At 57.2% G+C, this 18,022-nt stretch overlaps 1 protein-coding gene across 7 annotated transcripts in view; it reads left to right on the top strand.

Annotated features, from left to right (window-relative positions):
* MROH1 (maestro heat like repeat family member 1) overlaps positions 1-17,479 on the top strand; it is a 68,525-nt gene extending 51,046 nt beyond the window's left edge. For 5 of the 7 annotated variants that reach the window (XM_061607194.1, XM_061607193.1, XM_061607192.1 and 2 more), the window contains exons 30-43: positions 1,773-1,885; positions 2,651-2,803; positions 3,452-3,606; positions 4,492-4,657; positions 7,180-7,376; positions 9,322-9,459; positions 10,252-10,366; positions 11,601-11,747; positions 12,375-12,563; positions 13,036-13,191; positions 13,279-13,413; positions 14,520-14,622; positions 14,805-14,870; positions 16,714-17,479. In XM_061607194.1, coding sequence (XP_061463178.1) covers positions 1,773-1,885; positions 2,651-2,803; positions 3,452-3,606; positions 4,492-4,657; positions 7,180-7,376; positions 9,322-9,459; positions 10,252-10,366; positions 11,601-11,747; positions 12,375-12,563; positions 13,036-13,191; positions 13,279-13,413; positions 14,520-14,622; positions 14,805-14,870; positions 16,714-16,799 — 1,919 coding nt within the window. In that variant the 3' untranslated portion in view covers positions 16,800-17,479. The remainder of the gene's footprint in view (positions 1-1,772; positions 1,886-2,650; positions 2,804-3,451; positions 3,607-4,491; positions 4,658-7,179; positions 7,377-9,321; positions 9,460-10,251; positions 10,367-11,600; positions 11,748-12,374; positions 12,564-13,035; positions 13,192-13,278; positions 13,414-14,519; positions 14,623-14,804; positions 14,871-16,713) is intronic. The other 2 variants (XM_061607197.1, XM_061607198.1) reach the window with 2 other exon arrangements.
* The last annotated feature ends 543 nt before the right edge of the window (positions 17,480-18,022 follow it).

Raw genomic sequence — 18,022 nt, 5'->3', positions numbered from 1 at the left:
ATCAATTTCTCAGACACAGGAACCACTTTCCCACAGCATCCCCATCTTGCAGGACTCAAGCTCAGCTGATTTTCCTTCATCCATCCCATCGCTGCATCCAGGCACTGGTCCAGGGCCTGCACAGCTTCTCCTGCTTTGGATGTTAATGGAGGAGTAGAGCTGTGTCTTCAGCATACTGATGACACCTTGTCCGGAAACTCCTAATGACTGCTCCCAGTGGCTTCATATAGATATTAAATAGTGTTGTGGATAAGATGGTACCCAGGCGCACCCCATAGTGCAACTGCCAGGGGCCCAAAAAACAATCACTCAACACTGCTCTCTGTACTTGGTCATAGAATGGAAGGGGCCTCTAAGGCCATCAAGTCCAACCCCCTGCTCAATGCAGGAATCCAAATCAAAGCATTCCCAACAGGTGGCTGTCCAGCTGCCTCTTGAATGCCTCCAGTGTTGGAGAGCCCACTCCCTCTCTAGGTAATTGGTTCCATTGTCATATGGCTCTAACAGGAAGTTTTTCCTGATGTTCAGTTGAAATTCCTGCAACTTGAGCCCGTGTCCTGCACTCTGGGATGATCGAGAAGAGATCCCTGTCCTTCTCTGTGTGACAACCTTTCATGTACTTGAAGAGTGCTATCATATCTCCCCTCAGTCTTCTCCAGGCTAAACATGCCCAGTTCTTTCAGTCTCTCCTCACAGGGCTTTGTTTCCAGTCCCCTGGTCATCCTCGTTGCCTTCCTCTGAACCTGTTCCAGTTTGTCTGCATTCTTGAAGTGCAGAGATCAGAACTGGATGCAGTACTCAAGATGAGGCCTAACCAGTGCTGAATAGAGGGGAACTAATAATAGAGGGGTCTTGTAAGTAGGACTGGAACCACCTGTAACACAGTGCCCCCAATTCCCTTCCGTGGAGCTGATCCAGAAGGATACTGTGGCCAATGGTATGGAAGCTGTAGAGGGATTCAGAAGCAAGAGCAAGGTCACACTCTCCCTCTCCTGCTTTCAGGAGAGGTCATCCATCGGGGCAACTGAGGCTGACTCAGTCCCACGGCCAGGCCAGAACCCAGATTGTTCAAAGCCCTGTGCTGCTTGTGACTGGGATTCTGAAAAGATTGTCTGACCCCTTGGATGCCCAGCCAATCGTTGCACTCTGCAAGACAAAGCACCCGGCAGATGCTGCCCTGTCCTATCAGGAGTGCCCCTTATGCACGATGTCAGAATATATTAGACAGGCCCCAACTCTATTGCTTTTGGTGCCTATTGAAGACCTTTCTTTTTTTCAATTAGCCTTTTAAATGATTTTCTTTAGCTCTGTATCTGTACTGGACGTGAAATTGTTTTTATTGTCAAATTGTTTTGGGATATTTTATGGGAAGTGATTGATAAAATAAATAATAAAAACATGAACACAGGAAGCCGCCTTACGTTTGAGTCAGGCCCTTGGCCTATCTAGCTAGCGATCTATTTTCTCTGGGCAGCAGAGGGCAGCATATCCCTGACCGTATGCTCTATCCCTCCTCTTCTGTTGACGGGACAGAAATGGGGACTGTACTTGGGGCCATGTGTTGGAGAGACGGTGGCATCAACTAGGCGATGGGGTGTGGTGTTTCCCCGCTTGCACAATCCTGCTTGCCCCACTGAGGGTGCCAGGGAAGCCAAGGCCAGTGGGTGGTGGTCTTAGAAGCAGGGGCAGCTGTGTGGCACAGACTGGCATAGCCCCATCAAAAAGGCTCTGGTGGCTCCCTGGACTTAGGCTGCTGCTCTCTCCCCACGCAGGCTTTTCTCGGGATCATAAAGACGAGTCTCTGGAGAGGCTGAAAGCCATGAGGGCAGGCCTGAAGGACCCAGATGTCAACGTTCTCTACCAGGTGTGCTGCAACATTGCCAAGGTAGAGCCATCAGCTGTGGGCATCTCGGCCCCCCGGCCCCTAGCAATAGCACTGCAGGGCCAGCCTCCTTCCTCTGGCTAGACCCTTGGAGCTCTGGGCCCAGCTCAGAGGCTCCTGCACTGGGGGGGTGCATAGAGGGCAGTGGCTGCTAGTGATGAAGAGAGCCCCCCCCCCCGAATCTCATCTGGAAGAGTTTCCAGCCCACGTGCTTCTGAAACTACCTCTCACGTCCAGGGCAAGAGTTCAGGTGTCTGCATACTGCATGTGGATGGTGGGGTGCAGGGAAAGCGCTATTGGCACAGGGCTGAGGCCTGATCCATGCACTGGCCTCTGTCTGTGTAGCTGGATTGCTGGCTTTCTACCACTCTGGTGTCCAAGGCTGGCTAAAGAGGGGATTTGTGGGGAGGGGAAATGCCTCATTTTGCAGCTCCCCCCCCCCAATCAGCGCTACACAAGTGGCAAGAGCACTCTTCACCTCCTTGGCCAGTACTTGGGTCATCTTTCTGTCCCCACATCACCCCTCGTGGAACACCTGTGGCCTTGCCCCAGCCTTGGGAGCGGGGGTCCCTGGCACTCAGTAGTGAGCCATACTGACTGTGCCCCCCCCCCCGAAATGGGATTCGTGTTGTGCTAGAGGAGAACTTTGCCAAGGCGCTTATAAGAAGCATTTGCAGGAGAGCCTTCTCTTGCCAAAGGGTTTGGGCTTCCGCTTGGGCACCGGGGCCTGCCTGACAAAAGTCAGTCCTCTGTCGTCCTCCCAACCAGGTCACTGCCAAGCGCCTCCCCCCTGATCAGCTGCTCAGCCTTCTTCTCTCGACATTGGAGGGGCTGTCGGACCCTGACAAGAACTGTTCACGGGCAGCCACGGTGGTGGTCAACTCCCTGCTGAAGGAGCGTGGGGCTGTCCTGCTGGAGAAGGTGACGGCTCCCCCTCCCCTTGAACCCAGTCCATCCTGTGCGGTGCTCATCTGACCCCGGCCTGTGGAGGGATGCCGGGAGGAGCCCTGGTGGCAACTCCTCTGTTTTGCCCAGCAGCCAGGCCAGCCCTGCCGACTGTGGATGGCACCTCTCCCTAGGCTAGGGTCCTCTGCCTTCTTGGGGGGAGGGCCTAGTTTGGGTGGGCTCTCTGCTCAGGCCTCTCTGTGGAGCCCCTTCTTGTAGGGGGTAGGGGCGGAATGGAGGTGGGCCTGCAGGGGAGCTTGGAGGCTTTGGGTGGGGGCTAAAATGTGATGTACTGGGATTGAGCTATGTTAAAAGGTTTTAGGGTGGTGGAGCTGTTTGTGCTAGGAGGGGGTTGCAGGGAGAGCTCTTCTACATTTCATGGGGGGGGTCAGGCCATATCGTCCATTCCTCAACTGCAGGCTATGAGCTCTGAAGTGCTTCTGTCTTTGGTGGTGGGGGTGCTTGAGGGAGGTTAGACTGTCTTGGGGGGCGGGGCAGAAGGGATTTCCCCCCAAACTCTGTGGGAATACCGTTGCGTGTGGTAGGCAAGCGAGCCGAGAGAGCAGCCCATAGCGGGGTCCCCTGTGACAGGCTCTGAGCTTGTTTCCCTCGCCCCCCTCGCAGGTGCCTGAGATCCTGGAGGTGGTGCACTCCAGGCTGCGGGAGGTGACAGAGGATTCTGTCCGGAAGGCTGCCCAGCAGACGGTCCTCATTCTGGCCACCCAGCACAAGGCCGCCGTCGTCTGCAGCCTCCTGAGCAACCAGCTTCCCCTGGACAGGTAGGAAGCTCTGACACGCACCCCCCCTTCCCCTGCTTTGACGTGAGCTTTGTCAGCTGGCGCTGGAGGCTCTTTGGTCAAAGTCCTTCAACTATTGTTGCTCAATGGCCGTGAGGCAGGGTGTGTGTTCTCAGGGCGTCCCCTTGGTGCCTCGGGCTTGGGCAAGGTATGAAGGTGTCACACAGCCCTCCAGAAGGCTCCGGCTGAGGTGGGGACTCCTCATGGTGCACTGCATGGCCCAGGCCCGCCAGCAGAGCAAGGAGGAGCATTGGCAATCCCTGTGTGGGAAGTTGCCTCTTTCCCTTTCACCCCCTCCCCAAACAAGCATTGCACATTCCTGCAGGAAGGATTGTCATCCGTCTTCCTGTTGTGGGTCTGGCTGTGGGTCTCTGGAACCATTCTTGTAGACCGTCCCCATGCCTGGGGTTTCCACAATGGGGCAGAGAGGACGGTGCCGGCCTGTCAGGCAGTGGAAGTGCTGCTGTCGAATGAGGGTGCCTCTGCTGTATAGGCAGCTGGAGCCAGGAGAGCATCCTTGGGCTGAGCATCCCAGATGAGGGATGCGCCTGCTGGTGTTGCCTGGAGTGTTGGGACTTCCGGGCTCTGGATGTGTGTGGAGTACGCGGGCAGTGCTTGGGACGCCACCCGGCCTGGCCCTCCCTGCACACACCTGACCGCTCCGTAGCAGACTCTCCTAGGCAACGGGGGTGCTCCTGGTGGTGCCCTGCTTGCGTGGGGGGGGGCAGCCTTGGTCTCCAGTTGGTGCCCTGCAACGTCTGTGCTGGGCTCCCAGAAGCCGCTTGCCTGCCACCTCAGCATCCCACGCGGGGCTGGTGGCCCTGGCAAGCCTCTCACGTGCGTCCTGCTTCTCTTTCCGAACGTCAGCTGCAGCTGCCTTATGTGGAGGGCGCTGGCCTCTGAGCTCACTCTGGCTTCCCAGGTCTTGGAGCTGCTTCTGGATAAAGTCAACCGGGATGTCCCATACAAGGAGAACAAGTCCTTCTTGCGGGGAAGCAGCTCGGAGCGCGTGGCGACCTTCTTCCCCCTCTCGGTGAGTGTCCCGCCTGCCTGCCTGCCTGCCTCATGGCTCCTCCTCTTCTCTCTTCCCCCCCCCCCCCCCGCCCCCTGCTGACCCCGCCGCTCCCTCTCATGTCCTTTGCTCGGGCCAGGCCTGGACTCTGGAAAGAAGGGCATTGCCATATAATGCTTATTACCATTAATCCGCCAGCTCTTAAAGACCCTCTCAGGTGTTTGTCCTCCAGGGGGATCACTTTGCATTTTATCCCCCCAAGAAAACAAATGCTGCTTTGGCCGCTCTCTGAGCGGAAAAGCAGCTGTGGAAGTGTCGTCCTCCGCTGACCCAGACACAGATGCCAGCGAATCCATCATGTTCAAAGCCAGCCCACCTCCCTGCTGTACCCCTCGACCTCTTTTTTTGTATCAGCTCAGCCCTTTGCTCTTTCAGTGGGCTGCAGCAGGGGGATGCCACCCCCCAGAAACCTCTTGGGGGCTCTGTGCGCATGTGCCTGCCTGCAGCCGCTTCACCCCGTGCAGCCGCTTCACCCCGTGCAGCCGCTTCACCCCGTGCAGCCGCTTCACCCCGTGCAGCCGCTTCACCCCGTGCAGCCGCTTCACCCCGTGCAGCCAGAGCCTGTGGACAGCAGACCCTTCAGACCTGCGAGTTGCCCTTGCACCCCACCCGCTTCCCAGCGGCAAATGCCCCGAGCCCCCCGTGCCCCCCTCATGGCTCAGCAGAGAGCGTAGGTACCCAGGAAGCGTCATATCTTGAGTCAGGCCATGGGTCTAGCCTTTTCCCAGCTGTACCTGAGATGCTGCTGGGAATCTTCTGCACGCAGAGCAGGTGGCCCTTGGACAGGCCCGCAAAAGGGCCTGTTGGGCACAGACCAAAGGCAGGGACCTTGGAGCACAAATCTGGCTGCCGTGCATTCTCTGCTCACCGTCAAAGGCCCTCAGGTTGGGCCAAGGAAAAAAGCCTTCCAAGTATTTCTGTCACTGTAATTTTTGTTTAAAAAGAAGCTGCCTCTGGAGATGCTTGAGGGAACTAAACAGTCCAAATCCAATTAAGCAATTTAAAATTACATTTTTAAGCACTACCCTAAAATCAAGTTTTGTCAGCTGATATTTGTCCCGTTCTATACCTGAGCTTCCTGTTGCTCAGTGCCGCTAGTCCTGGTGACCGTATCCTCTGCACGTGTGTGTGTGTGGACTGGACTGAGAGCTTTAAGGATGGCTATATCGAGGTCTCCTGGGTCTCCTGAGTTTTGCTAACATCCTGCCCCAGAGTTCTTTTTCCCGGGCCTCCCTGGTTTGGGGTGAATTGCGCCCCCTTCCCCGTTGGGTTCATCCCCGGTTGTATAGCATAGGCTCGAAAAGGTTAGATGCGTTAATGGAGAGCTCGGCCCATTGGCTGTTTGACACGGTTGTGAGATGGAACTTGTTCCGATGCAGTGTACCTCTGAATCCCAGACAGCTGGCGGCTCAAGGGGATGTTGCCGCTGCAGTCAGTTGCTGCCTCCATGCCCTGCATGCGAGATCCCTCCAGACGTTTGGCAGGATTTCAGCCGGGCTCCTCAATTCTTCCTCGAGCAAGGCTCATTCCGGCACGCTCCTCTTCCTGGACTGCTGTCCAGCTGGGGCTCCTAAAGAATGGGGGGACTCTTGTGTGATTCCCCTCCCCACCCCGCCCCCTTCGTAGCAGGCCAGGCCAGGGAGCAGCACTCTGTCAGCTGCTCCCCAGAGGTGTTGCCTGTCAGGGTCCCTTCTGTTCTCCTCAGGCGGACTCCATCTGTTCACGGCTTTCTGCCTGGCTGTTCCTCCTCCTTCTCCAGCTGCCGGTCCTTCTGTCTGGCTCTGCCTGGAGGTGGGCTGGCCCTCGGTGTTCTCAGTGCGTTGGGCACAGCTGCTGTCTGGAGCTCAGGGCTTTGTCCTGCCTGCTGCCTCAGGCCGAAGGGGCTCTTCCGGGGCTCTTCCTGCCGTCTGCCGTGGGGCTCTGTTCCTTTTGAAGGAAGTAGTTGTCTTCTCCAGGGATGGTGTCCCTCGGAGCTGCTCCGGCTCGTTCTCCCCCAGGCTCAGACTGGGCTAGGCTCCATTGTGTGTTGGGCCTGGGGGTGGAGGAATCTGTGCGCATGCATGCGTGCTCAGAAGCTCCCCTCCTCAAGCACTGCCTCTGAATTGCTAGAGAGGCCGGAGCATCGGCCACTGTCGGCCTGCTACCTCAGTTCCCCTCAGCTGCCTTTGTGGGCAGGGAATGTGTGTGCCTGAATATCTGTGCCCCTTGGGGGGGGTCTTTTCCCAGGGGAGCCCACCCCTCAAGCTCTCTGTGTCGGAAGGCACTTTTTGCTCCCAGTGACTTTTTGGATGGCCTGGGGTGCGCCTTCTGTGGCCGGGTGGAAAGGGGTCCTTGCCGTGTGGGCTTCATTCCCCTCTGCCTTTGTGACCGCCTGCTTAGCCTCCCGCGGGTGTCCCTTGTTGCTCTTGAGCAAAGCTTTGTACAGGTACGGATGATCCCTTCTAATCTTTCCCATGTCTTCCCCCCCCCCACCCTGCGCAAAGGCTACATGTGCGCTGCATGAGATCATGTCTGTGCCGGAGTCTGGGCCAGCCGTCGTAGGCCTCTATGCCGAGCTGTTTGTGTCTCTCCTCCTTCGGGTCAGCTGCACGGTGGGTGTCCAGCTCCCGAAGAACATGCAGTCCAAGGAGAGGAAGAGCGCTGGCCGTGGGCAGCCCCTCCGGACTCTGGACCCCTGCAGGTACTCCTTGGCCAAACGACTGAGCTGCTGGTCGCAGGGGTGTATGTAGAAACGCAGCAGCTTCCTTACCTGCCATGTGGAACTGATTTTGTTTTTTCATAAACACGATTGCAAGTGCTGCGTGCATAATTTGAGGGCTGCATAATACTCCACGGCCCATAATGTATTAGGTATGAAGGCAGGCCTGACCTCCACGGGGGACACTCGTCTCCCCTAAATCAGGAAATATTAAATCGCTCTTCCTGTTGCAGCCTGGTTTGTGGTTTGCATTTGCATTCCTCGCATGGTGCAGAGGTACCCGTGCTTGCTGGGCTCTGCCGGATTGAATTACGGCAGGTTTTCCAACTGCTGGAATTGACTGGCTGGCTGAGAGAGCTGCCCAGGCCCTCTTTGCAGGGAGGGAGGCGGTGCTGTAACAGCACGGTGCTGGGGAAGAAAGCATCTCCCTGAACAGAAACGGGATTGGAGGTGGCGGTGAGGAGATGCACGTTCAAAGCCACAAACCACTGGGAGCCTCACTTCCTCCACCCCCAGTCCTGGAGAGACAGTGCATTTCTCTGTGGACATTTCTGCTTTGCAGGGTTGGCCCATCTCCTGTGCCCTGTATGCACGTGGATGTGCAGGTGCCGACTCTCTCCTCGCCCCCAAATTGGGGAGAGGATGCTTGCCTGTAGTCAGTCTTGGCATTTGATTGTTTTGGCTTAATGCCTAAGGTAGTGTGAGAAATTTCTCCACAGGAGGAGGGCAAAGTGGAACCGGTGGCAGTGTGTGCTTCACAGGCGACAGTGGCAGTGTCACGTACCATCATGCCTTGGGCTGACTGTGTGCTCTCCTCTGCTCCAACGCGGCTATGTCCTTGCTGATGTTGTGCCCATGTGCATGTTGCAGCAGCCCACGCTTGTCAGGGGCCCTTTCCTTTGGCATGACATGCCCCATTTAGTCAGGGAATCCCTTTCAGTGCCCCCCTGCCTTGGCACGCACGGCTGCAGGTGCCCTTTCGGGTGCTCGGTGGCTATTGCAGCTGTCGACCACTTCCAAGTCAGCTGCTGCCCTTAAAATCCTGCTGCTGTGATGGGATCCACAGATCATTGGCCTATCAGCAGGCAAGGTACAGTGTTGTGGTGTCTGCACCATTTCTTGGTTTCCTTTTCCCTTCACCAGGGCTGGGGAGCCTGTGGCCCTTCAGAGGTGGTTGGACTCCAAGTCCCAGCAGCCACATGGCCAATGGACAGGGATGCTGGGAGTTGTAGTCCAGCAACCTCTCTGGAGCCACAGGGTCCCCACCACACCTTGGAACCAGGAGACGCGTAGCTTGTTCTTTGAGAGATCTGCCCAGCCAGGGGAGCGGATTCCCAGCTGGTTTCAGAGTTTGATCCTGGCACAATCTACTCTGGCTGGAGACGTTGGGAAAGATGGGAGTCTCAGAGGCAGGCCGCACAAGTGCCCAGGAGGTTGGGGGGAGAAGGGGGTTTGTTCTCCCCCCCGCCGAATCCTCTGGGAAGCAGTGAGACTCTCCCAACTTGGGGGAGGGGAGGAGCAGGTTGGGCCAGATGCTGTCAAGGGGCCTGGGTGTGAACGCACATTTCTGGCTTTTGGGATCCCAGAGCCTAACGTTTTGGACCTGGTAGGACAGGGTTACACATGTTTCCCAGATGTAGCGCTCCACCCGCAGTGCAATAAAATATTAACGCAGACAAAACCTCCTTTAAACAGCTCTGGACTTTGTAACTTTTCAGTCGATTGTCTTGAATGGTTCACAGGGTGGCTGCTGTCGGGGGGGGGGTGAAGTAGCTGTGAGTTACTGCTTGCCTCTCCCTCGCACCTCCCTTGCTGCCACTAGGGGGGAGAGAGGTTGCAGACACAATCCGAGAGGTGGAGCTCCCCCCCTCCTCTAGAGTAGCAAGTGATCTTGATACCTCCTGCTCCTTTCTCCCCCGACCCCCAGCTCTGCTGTGGAGACCCTCAAGGCCATGCTGACCCAGGGGGGCAGCGAAGAGGTGGCCAAGGCTGTGGCCGCAGGCAATGGCTGGGAATGTCTGCGAAGCGTCGAGAGGCACCACGACGGCGTTGCCCTCCTGGCCAGGTAAGCGGAGGGGCCTCCCGCTGCCTCCGCAGTAGCGCTCAGTCCAGTCCGTCTTGCAAGCGGGTGGGCTGGGCCTGGGCTGAGCCACAGGGAGGTCTTGGAACATGCCCTGTGCTGTCGCCAACGCTTGCCAAGCGCCTCTTCACCGAAGCAGCCTTTTGCCTTGAGGTGTGTGCCGCAATTCCAAGGGTTCCCTGGCAAGAAACCTGCTAGCCGGCCGCCACACAGGCACTGTCCTGTTCTCCGAGTCCCGGGTTTGTGAGCAGCGCGTCTTCTGAAGCATGAGTGGGGTGGCCTGTTCCTTGGGGGGAATCTTGTGCATAGTTTTGGATTTGGTGCTTGAACGTGGGTGTGGGGGGTGTGGCACCCTGCCTGCTTCTGTGGGCAAGGGGGTGGGGGCAGTTCATGCCGTTAATTTCCTGGTGGGACTGAGTGGAAGAGAGCCCAGTGGTAGGTCTAGTTTGGGGTACAAGCAGGGATGGTCAGGGGGGCCCCCTAGTGTGGGCAGTCAGGTCACAAGCACTGGGTGCACCCAGCGGCTGCCAGCCTGCCTCCCAGTAGCAGCCGTGGCTGGGGTGGCTGGGAGGTGGGGAAGGGACGGCGGACTCCATTTGGCTAAACTGCAGGAGGTGCTAGCTCTCCTGTCTGCAGGGCTGTGGAGTCATGGTTGCCCCCTCCTCCTCCTCCAGCTTCCCAAGGAGCCCAGGTGGGGGTGGGTGGGAAGGGGGTCTGACAGCTGCATGCTTGGGGAGGGGCCTGCCTCACTGGGCTGGGATCTCCCTTCTTTCCCAGCGCCATGGCGAAGCATGCTGGGCCCAAACTCGCCTTGATTGTGAAGACCCTTTCCCCGATGCTGAACAGCATCTACGACAGCCAGCGGCTGACTGCCACGGCCTTCTTTGCAGAGGTGAGTCGAGGGGGAGGGGGTTGGAGAGGGGGTCGCTTGGCCACGGGGCATGAGGCAGGGGCGCAATTGGGGAGTGTGCTGGAAGGGAAGGAAAAGGCTGCACATGGCAGCGCAAAAAGTTTTGAGTCTTGGGGGGAGGCATCTGCGGCACTTCAGGGATGATGGGAGTGCAACATCTGGAGGGCCACAGCTCCCCCCCCCCCCGTGTTCCTGATTGAGATGTGAGTTCTGACTTGTCATCTTCCCCCGGCTAGCAGAAGGGGAGGAGTGTAGCAAACTGATCTGCCTGCCTTGGGGAGGCTTCCTCCACAGCCCCTCTTTCTCAAGGGTCCCTCCCATTTGCTGAACTGGGGGGGGGGGCTGTTCTGAGCCCTTCTCCTGCTCCTCATCGTTCCTGACATACCATCCTGAGGAATGGAGTGAGTCAGGCCACATCCACCCACCCGCCAGCCCTCCCTTGCCTGATTTACCACCTCACACGGGGGGCCATTCTAGTGGTCTTTGTTACACAAAGCGGCCCCTTGCGCCAGCACCGCCGCCACGCTCATAAACCACCTTTTGAACTCTCAGCTGACGGAGCAGCCTGGGATGAAGCAGAGGGGAGGCCTGCTGCTGGATGTGGGCCCAGAACCGGAGTGGCCGGCTGAGGGCTGAAAATAGCAGCTCTGAGGAGCAGGGCATGAGGGCTGAGGTGTGAGCTGCTGAGGTCCCTCCGCTCCCACCACTGCAGGGGCAGAGGCCAAGGGGGGCGGTCTGGGGAGGAGGGCGGGGATAGCGCTGGCTGGGGGGCTTGGCCTGGCCTTTGGAGCCTGCCTGTGGAGAGAGGCCTGGAGCACATCTAGAAGAGCAGTGGGCTGCTGGAGCCCAGGCCCAAGTGCGCTCTGGGGTGGCTGGGCTTGTGGCCTTAGTGGGAGCCAGGCTTCAGCATGCCCTGGGGAGATCTCCTCAGTTCCTCTGCCGCCCCAAAGGATAGGCATTGGCAGAGGTGGGGGGGGTCTTCCTTCTTCCTCTAGAGACACGGAGGCAGGTTCTGGCGGCACCCTGTGCTGTGGGGGCCTGGCTTAAGATGCTAGTTGGGGCTGGGGAGGGGGATGTTCCCCTTGGAGTGGGGGATGATGATGATGATGATGGATAGGGGCTGGGAAGCTGGTGCCATGATGCTTGCTGGGTGGGCTCAGGCAAGCAGCAGCAACACCCCTCCCGCTGCCAGCTGCTTGCTGCTTGTGTCCTTCAGCTGCTGAACAGCAAGGTGGTCCATGACCTGGTCCTCCTGGAGTCCGTGATGGACAGCATGACGGCCCGGCAGCGTGACCCCTGCACCCCCGTGCGCATGCTGGCACTTCGTGGCTTGGGCAACATGGCCTCAGGCTCACCGGAGAAGGTGAGGGAGGAGCGATGCCAGGGCGGCTGCCATCTCGTGCCCGGCAGAATACGCTGCTCTTGAGCAGGCGCAGGCGGCCTGTGATGGCCCCTTGCCGGAGCTCCTGCTGCAGCTTTTGAGCGGGTGGGAGGGCGGGCTGCTCCCGGGGCCACCATACGCGTGGTGTTTGCATATTGGCCCCATTGTAATCCTTCCTCTCAGAGTGGCTCTGCCCAGCCCAGCACAGCTGCAAATGGCAGGCCTTGCCTTCCTGGCTTCGCCTCCAGGCAGAGAAATCTCTGCTTGTCAGACCAAGGGAAGTGCCCATACGACCATGAGGTTTCTCACTGCATTGTCAAGGTTCTAGCCTTTTCCTCGTGTCCTCCCTCTCTGCTTCCACTCAACCTCCTTCACCCAGCCTGGCCTCCCAGCACGTCGATCCCCCTTTTCCCTCCCCACGTTCCACTCACCCAGCAAGCCATGGCTGAAGTGCTCGTACTGGAGCAGAAAAGCCGCACCGTGGCAGGGAGTTTGGCCCACCTAGTGGTGCCGTCCCCGGGAGCCGTTTGGAGCGCCTGCCCAAGGCCCCTGCTTGAAAGGGTGTGCGCTGGCTCTGACCCTCCCTGGTGTGCTCTCTGGCTCGTGCAGGTGAGGCGGCATGGGGCTCAGCTCCTGGCTTCCATGATGAACGGCATGGATGACAAGGACGACCCCCACAGCCTGGTCGCCCTGGAGGCCATGTCTAGCCTGTCCAAGATCCTGGCCTTCACAGAGGAGAGGGACGTGCACTCCATGCTGCTCCACATTGCCATCCGCATACGGCCTTTCTTCGACAGCGTAAGGAGAATCAGAGGCACCTCCCAAGGCCTTGTGGGGCGGCTGCTGCTGGGTGTTCTGCAGAAGGCAGCTCAGCCTCTGAGAGGGCAAGGTGCCCAGGGAGGGGGCAGGCATGGGACCGTGGGTCACAGGGCAAAAAACACACACCTTGTGGTGGTGGTGGTGACCTGGTCCTCCACATCTAAGATGGAAGGCGCACCAACCAGGAGAAGGAGGAGATGGGCTGGAAGAGAGTGCGCTTGGCGTCAGGCTGGAGGGGAAGAGGATCTGGGCCTTCTCCTGGTCCTCCCCTTTCAGCTGTGCAGGCTGAGTTGGTGCTCTCAGTGAAGTGGGTTGGTCCTTCTCTGCTTGGGAAGCTTTTCCTAGGGAAGGGTGAGGGGCACACGCACTCCATCCTGAGGCAAAGTGGAAGAGGGCGGGGCCCTTCCTGGGCGGGTTTGGCTCCAGTCCGATGGTGCTGATTCCCTTGCAGGAGAAACGGGAGCTCCGCCAGTGCTCCATCATTCTCTTTGGGCACTTGACCAAGTTCAGTGCTGGGAGTTGCGAGGATGCTTTCTTTGAGCAGATCCTGAACGGGCTGGTGACATTGCTGCTTCACTTGCAGGACCCAAAGCCAGAGGTCATCAAGGTTTGCGTCCTGCTGTGGGGCTTTGGGGAGCGGGGTGGGGAGCTTGATCTGGTGGCATCTCACAGCCCACACTATCCCTCCTTGCAGGCCTGTAAGTTTGCTCTGCGCCGGTGTGGCCCCAGCATGGGCTGCCCCGTCCTTTGTGACATGTTCCAAAACCACCTTCATGAGGACCGGAGCCTCCATTATGGCGAGTTCATGAATGATGTCTGCAAACACCTGGTGAGTATGATACTGAGGGCTTGAGGAGCAGAGGCCTTGCCTGACCAGAGCACACTCTAGTTCCCAACTGTCCTGCTGAGGAGTTGGCGCTCCTGTGTCCCACTCCTGGCCTCCGAAGCAGTTTTCCTCTCTGTTATTGAACCCTTGGGGCGGCTGACACCCTAACGGCACAGGCCTGAATAATTTTAAAGTTTTGCTGGGTCTGTTTATGGGTTGTTGCTGAGGTTTTATTATAATTTACTCATTTTGGTGTTTATGCTATACCATTGGCTGCTAACTTTCTGTCATGTTGCTTAGACTCTTTTGTGGTGAGCAACTAATAAGTCCAATAAATAATATTTTTAAGTAACAGTTAAAATGCACGCAAGACAACCCATGGCAAACCCGTGTTCGCCAGGCTGCAGGGCAAGGGAGGCGGGCAAGGGGCCATTCCAAAGTCATTTGAGAGCTTTTTGAAGCTCCAGCGCTCCCTATTGTGCTGTTTAGGGACTGTTCAAAATGAAGCTCAGTGGTAAGAGCCTTGCCCTTGAGACAGGCAGTAGCACAGGGTTTTTCTGCTCAAGGGCAGGGGTGCACAGCTCTTTGAAGCTCCAGGAGTTTCCATCATGCTACTCTGTGCAAGTGTGTGTTGTGACTACACAGATGACAAAGAGCAGCCTGACTGGAAAGGCCCCATTGCTTGTGCCCACCTTCTCAACAGAGCCTTGGATGCTCGACCTGAGAGGTCAGGCAAGTGGATGTGGGTGGAAGCCATCCTCTAGAGATCCTGGTCTCCATCTGCTTAGGGCTTTAAAGGATTCTGCATTGGGCCCGAGGGATGGATGGGGAAGTGAGGGAAGACGGAACGTCAGTTGGTCTTCATGAGGCCTTCTTGTTGGACCGTCTCCAGCAGTTGAGGTGCTTTTGCCAATTGATAACACTGAAATATTCAGCAACTTTTCAGGGTCCTCCTTCTCATAGTTTGACTGGTGGCCAGTCCTGAAAAATTAGGCTAGAAGGGGGGGGGGAGAGAGAGAAGATTATGAATGGGCTCTGCTGAAGGGATGGACTCTTCCCCATGAAGTCCCAGCTGCTCACCTCCGTGGCTTTCGTTTCCTCTTGTGTAGATGCAGAATTACCCCGATAGCCTGAGTCGTTTGGTTGCCACCAACCTCTTCTATTTCAAGAGCAGCTGGCCGGAGATCCGTGCTGCCGCCCCCATGTTTGTAGGTGAGGCGGGCAAGAGGCACCCAGGGCAGGGCAGAGCCCTTCCCCTGCCACCCCTTTGTCCTCAGCTGGGCACAAGAACTTACCTCGGGTGTCTGGCCAGCTCTTGGCATCCTGCCTGCTTGGTCCAGCCGCAGTGGGTGGCCCTGAGCCATTGGTGCTTTCTTCTTGCCCTTCCCTTCCAGGCTTCCTTGTTCTTCACGTCAGCCGAGCGCACAGCCAGCAGCTGGACCTGGACGAGCTCATCGCTGGTGAGTGGTGGGACTCGGTGCCCATGGCATTTTGCTGCTGGGTGCATTTGGACAGCTGAAGCAGAAAACCCAATGGCCTTTCCTCATCTCTCGCAGTAAAAATACAATCCTCCTCCTCCCCCTAAATTAAGCCACTACTTGCTGCCCTTTCGGGATGCCCAAAACGAGCTGCCTAGTGGTGGTGGGTGGGCATGGCAGTTCCTCGGCGGCATCTGCTGGGCTCGTCTTGTGCACTTGCAGCTGAGGGCTCTGGGGCAGAGGGCAGGCGGGAGGTAGGTGGGCAGGCGCCACCGCCTTCCTGCCACCACTGAGGAGGGGGCCGGAAGAGTTCCCAACTGAGGCCTCCTGAAGACGTTGGTTTAGGGCTGTGGCAGACTTTAAGGCAGCATAGGCCTCGACACGCCTCTCGGAAAGGTGTGCCAAATGCAGGTAATGGGTCAAGTGCATGTATAGTGTACGTGAGCCATGTGATCTTTCTCTCCTCGGGGGAGCTGGGACTATCAGGCCTTTTTCATCTTTATATGAACGGAGGTTGTCTTTATTTATTACATTTATATCCCACCTTTTCTCCAAGGAGCTCAAGGTAGTGTACAAACATGGCCCTCCCTCTCCTGATTTTATCCTCACAACAACCCTGTGTGGTAGGTTATCCCGAGAGACTGTGACTGGCCCAACATCGCCGAATGAGCTTCATGGCTGAGCAGGGATTTGAACCTTGGCCCCTCAGGTCCCAGTCTGACATGCTAACCACTACACCACACTGTCTCTCATGTTGGGCTATGAATTCCGTGTATGGGGGGAACTGAAGTGAGCTGGAATCATTCTTGCCTAAAAATCCGTAAAGTGCAGCAGATGAATGACGTAGGACCACCTGGGGCATTGCAGGCGAGAGCCACTGGTCCCCTTGATGTGATGTGGGAAGACTTGAGGGCCATTCTCTCCACCCGCCAGTGTCTCTGGTTGCACTTAAGTGTGTTTAATAATAAGTAGTGGAACAAGACTGGCACTTCGTTGTTGGCACATGACTGTGCATGGCACAGTCCCTCACTGAGGAGGGGGTCTGCCATTCAAAGAGCAACAGAGGAAGCCAGTTGAACAACTAACTTTCCTGGATTTCAGGGCTGTTTTGTCAGCAGTGACCTCATCGTTTAGAGTAAGACTCGGAAAATCTCTGTGCTTTCCAGCAGGGCTTAAAAACCACTAAAAAAGGGAAAGCTATCTTTCCGTTGGCTGTTGGAGTGGTCCTGAAGAGAGGCCCGTCTGTTTGCAATAGCGGGGGGATATTTTGGAAGGGGGGGAGCGAGGGTTCCGGATGGGGTCACCACAGCTTCCCGTATTGAGCGCGAGGAGCTCTCTCTGCCAGTGACCCCCTGGGGGAGCTCTTGCAGCTGGTCCAGGGCTGACCAACGGGAAGCGTCTCAGCACATAAATCAGGCTGTCTCGTTCGCTCTGTAGGGACGCGAGAGTCTTGGATTTGCAGTGTAAACATGCTACTGGAAAAATATTATTGTATCTCTACTGCTTGAGGGGAACTCCTGCCCCCCTCGCTCCCCTTGGCAGCTGGGTGTGCCAGCCATTAGCAGATGGCGCTGACGGGTGCCCTCAGCCCTTCAGAGGCGCTTGCTGTGACCCTCAGTTGCCCACTGCCCTGCAGGTCATTTGCCCAGCTCTGTGGAATGGGGCTCTGGCTCAAGTGCCACTCTGGTCAGGTGGGAATCGTGGGGGCCACAGCTGCTTTAGGCGTGAAGATGGAGACCCTTTGGGTCCAGGCTTGCATCTTGCTTGAAGGCGGCAGTGGGATTCTTGCCTTGTTGACTCCCTCCCTCTGCTGTTCCACCTCCAGCTCTGACTGTGCTGCTGAAGGACCCTGTGACGGCCGTGCGGGTGAAGGTGGCAGAGACCCTGGGCCGCCTTGTCAGGATTGCTTGAGGGCCTTCACCCCCCTGGCAGGACTTGTGAAGTGGTGGACTTAGGGGGACCCTCCTCCATGCACTTCAAACCTGCCTTGTCAGGGTGCATCTTTTGGGCACGGCACATCTTCTTCGTCTTCCAGAGCAACGGGACCCTCAAGTGCACATTGAGCGCTGCATCCCCATCTTGAAGAGAAGGCCCGTGAGCTGAGGAGCCTTCTCAAGTCACGGCACCCATTTCCACAGTGTGTAGTTGTGTGTCTTAAGTGCATTCCTCCCTCCAGGTACACGCCAGAGCCACTCTGCAGGAGCTGGCTGGTCCAGGCACCAGAGCATAGACCGCTCTTCAGTGCTGCCACTTTCACAACCCCCCCCTTGTTTCCTTCCACTTGCCCTCCCCTGTCTCCTTCCTTCAGCTGTGGACTGTCTGCTCTTCACAACACTGTACTAGGGCTTCTGGCAGAAGCTGGTGGGGGGCAGAGGGCCCTCCTCCCGTCGTGCACACAGACATTGGCAAGGCTCGTCATTGCTGGCCACCTCTTCAAGAAGCAGTGGCCCTCCTGCCACTCTTTGGAAGGGGCAGGAGCCACACACACACACACCCCCAAGTGTCCACGAGTTCATCCATTGTTCCTCCTGGTAGAATTTGTACATACAACCAGACAACCTATTTTTAATAAAGTATTTGCTTCTCAGAAACCATGTCAAGGGCTCTTCTTAACTCCCTGGCTGTTTGGGACTAGACCTTTGTGGAGAACCGAAGGTGGCTTGCTAGCAGTCTCTGGTAGCCTGACATTAGATTTGGGGTGGGAGATGGTGGGGAATAGTGCCAAGAATTGTCTTGTTGAGTTAAACTAAGGGGCATCTATGTAGCCCAGTTCCTTGTTTTTACAACTGTGCCCAGCTAAGTGCTTCTGGCAATCCCACAAGTGGGGCATGATGGTGGGGCAGCCCCTCCCTTCCTTGTGTCCACCACGTTGAGTGGCCAGTTGCTGCTTATTCATGCATTAGTCTAATCTCTTTCAAGCCACTGAAGGGAGGGGGCAGGAGATTTGGTCTCCCACTTACCAAAGTGGCTGGGGAATTAGACTGGGGGAATTTCCCTGGGAGAGTTGCACCCCTCGCTGCTCTCGCCTGAGGGGCCTGGTGATGACCTTGTGTTACAGTGTGTGAAGTGCTTGCCGCTCCTCTTTGACTCTACTGCCCATTGATATTTACGTGCAAGAATCACCCCCGGGGTTG

Source organism: Rhineura floridana, chromosome 1 (assembly GCF_030035675.1).
Source record: "Rhineura floridana isolate rRhiFlo1 chromosome 1, rRhiFlo1.hap2, whole genome shotgun sequence".
Classification (NCBI taxonomy): Eukaryota; Metazoa; Chordata; class Lepidosauria; order Squamata; family Rhineuridae; genus Rhineura; species Rhineura floridana.
The sequence above is the reverse complement of the archived record's forward strand: the minus strand, read 5'-3'. Positions and strand labels throughout refer to the sequence as shown.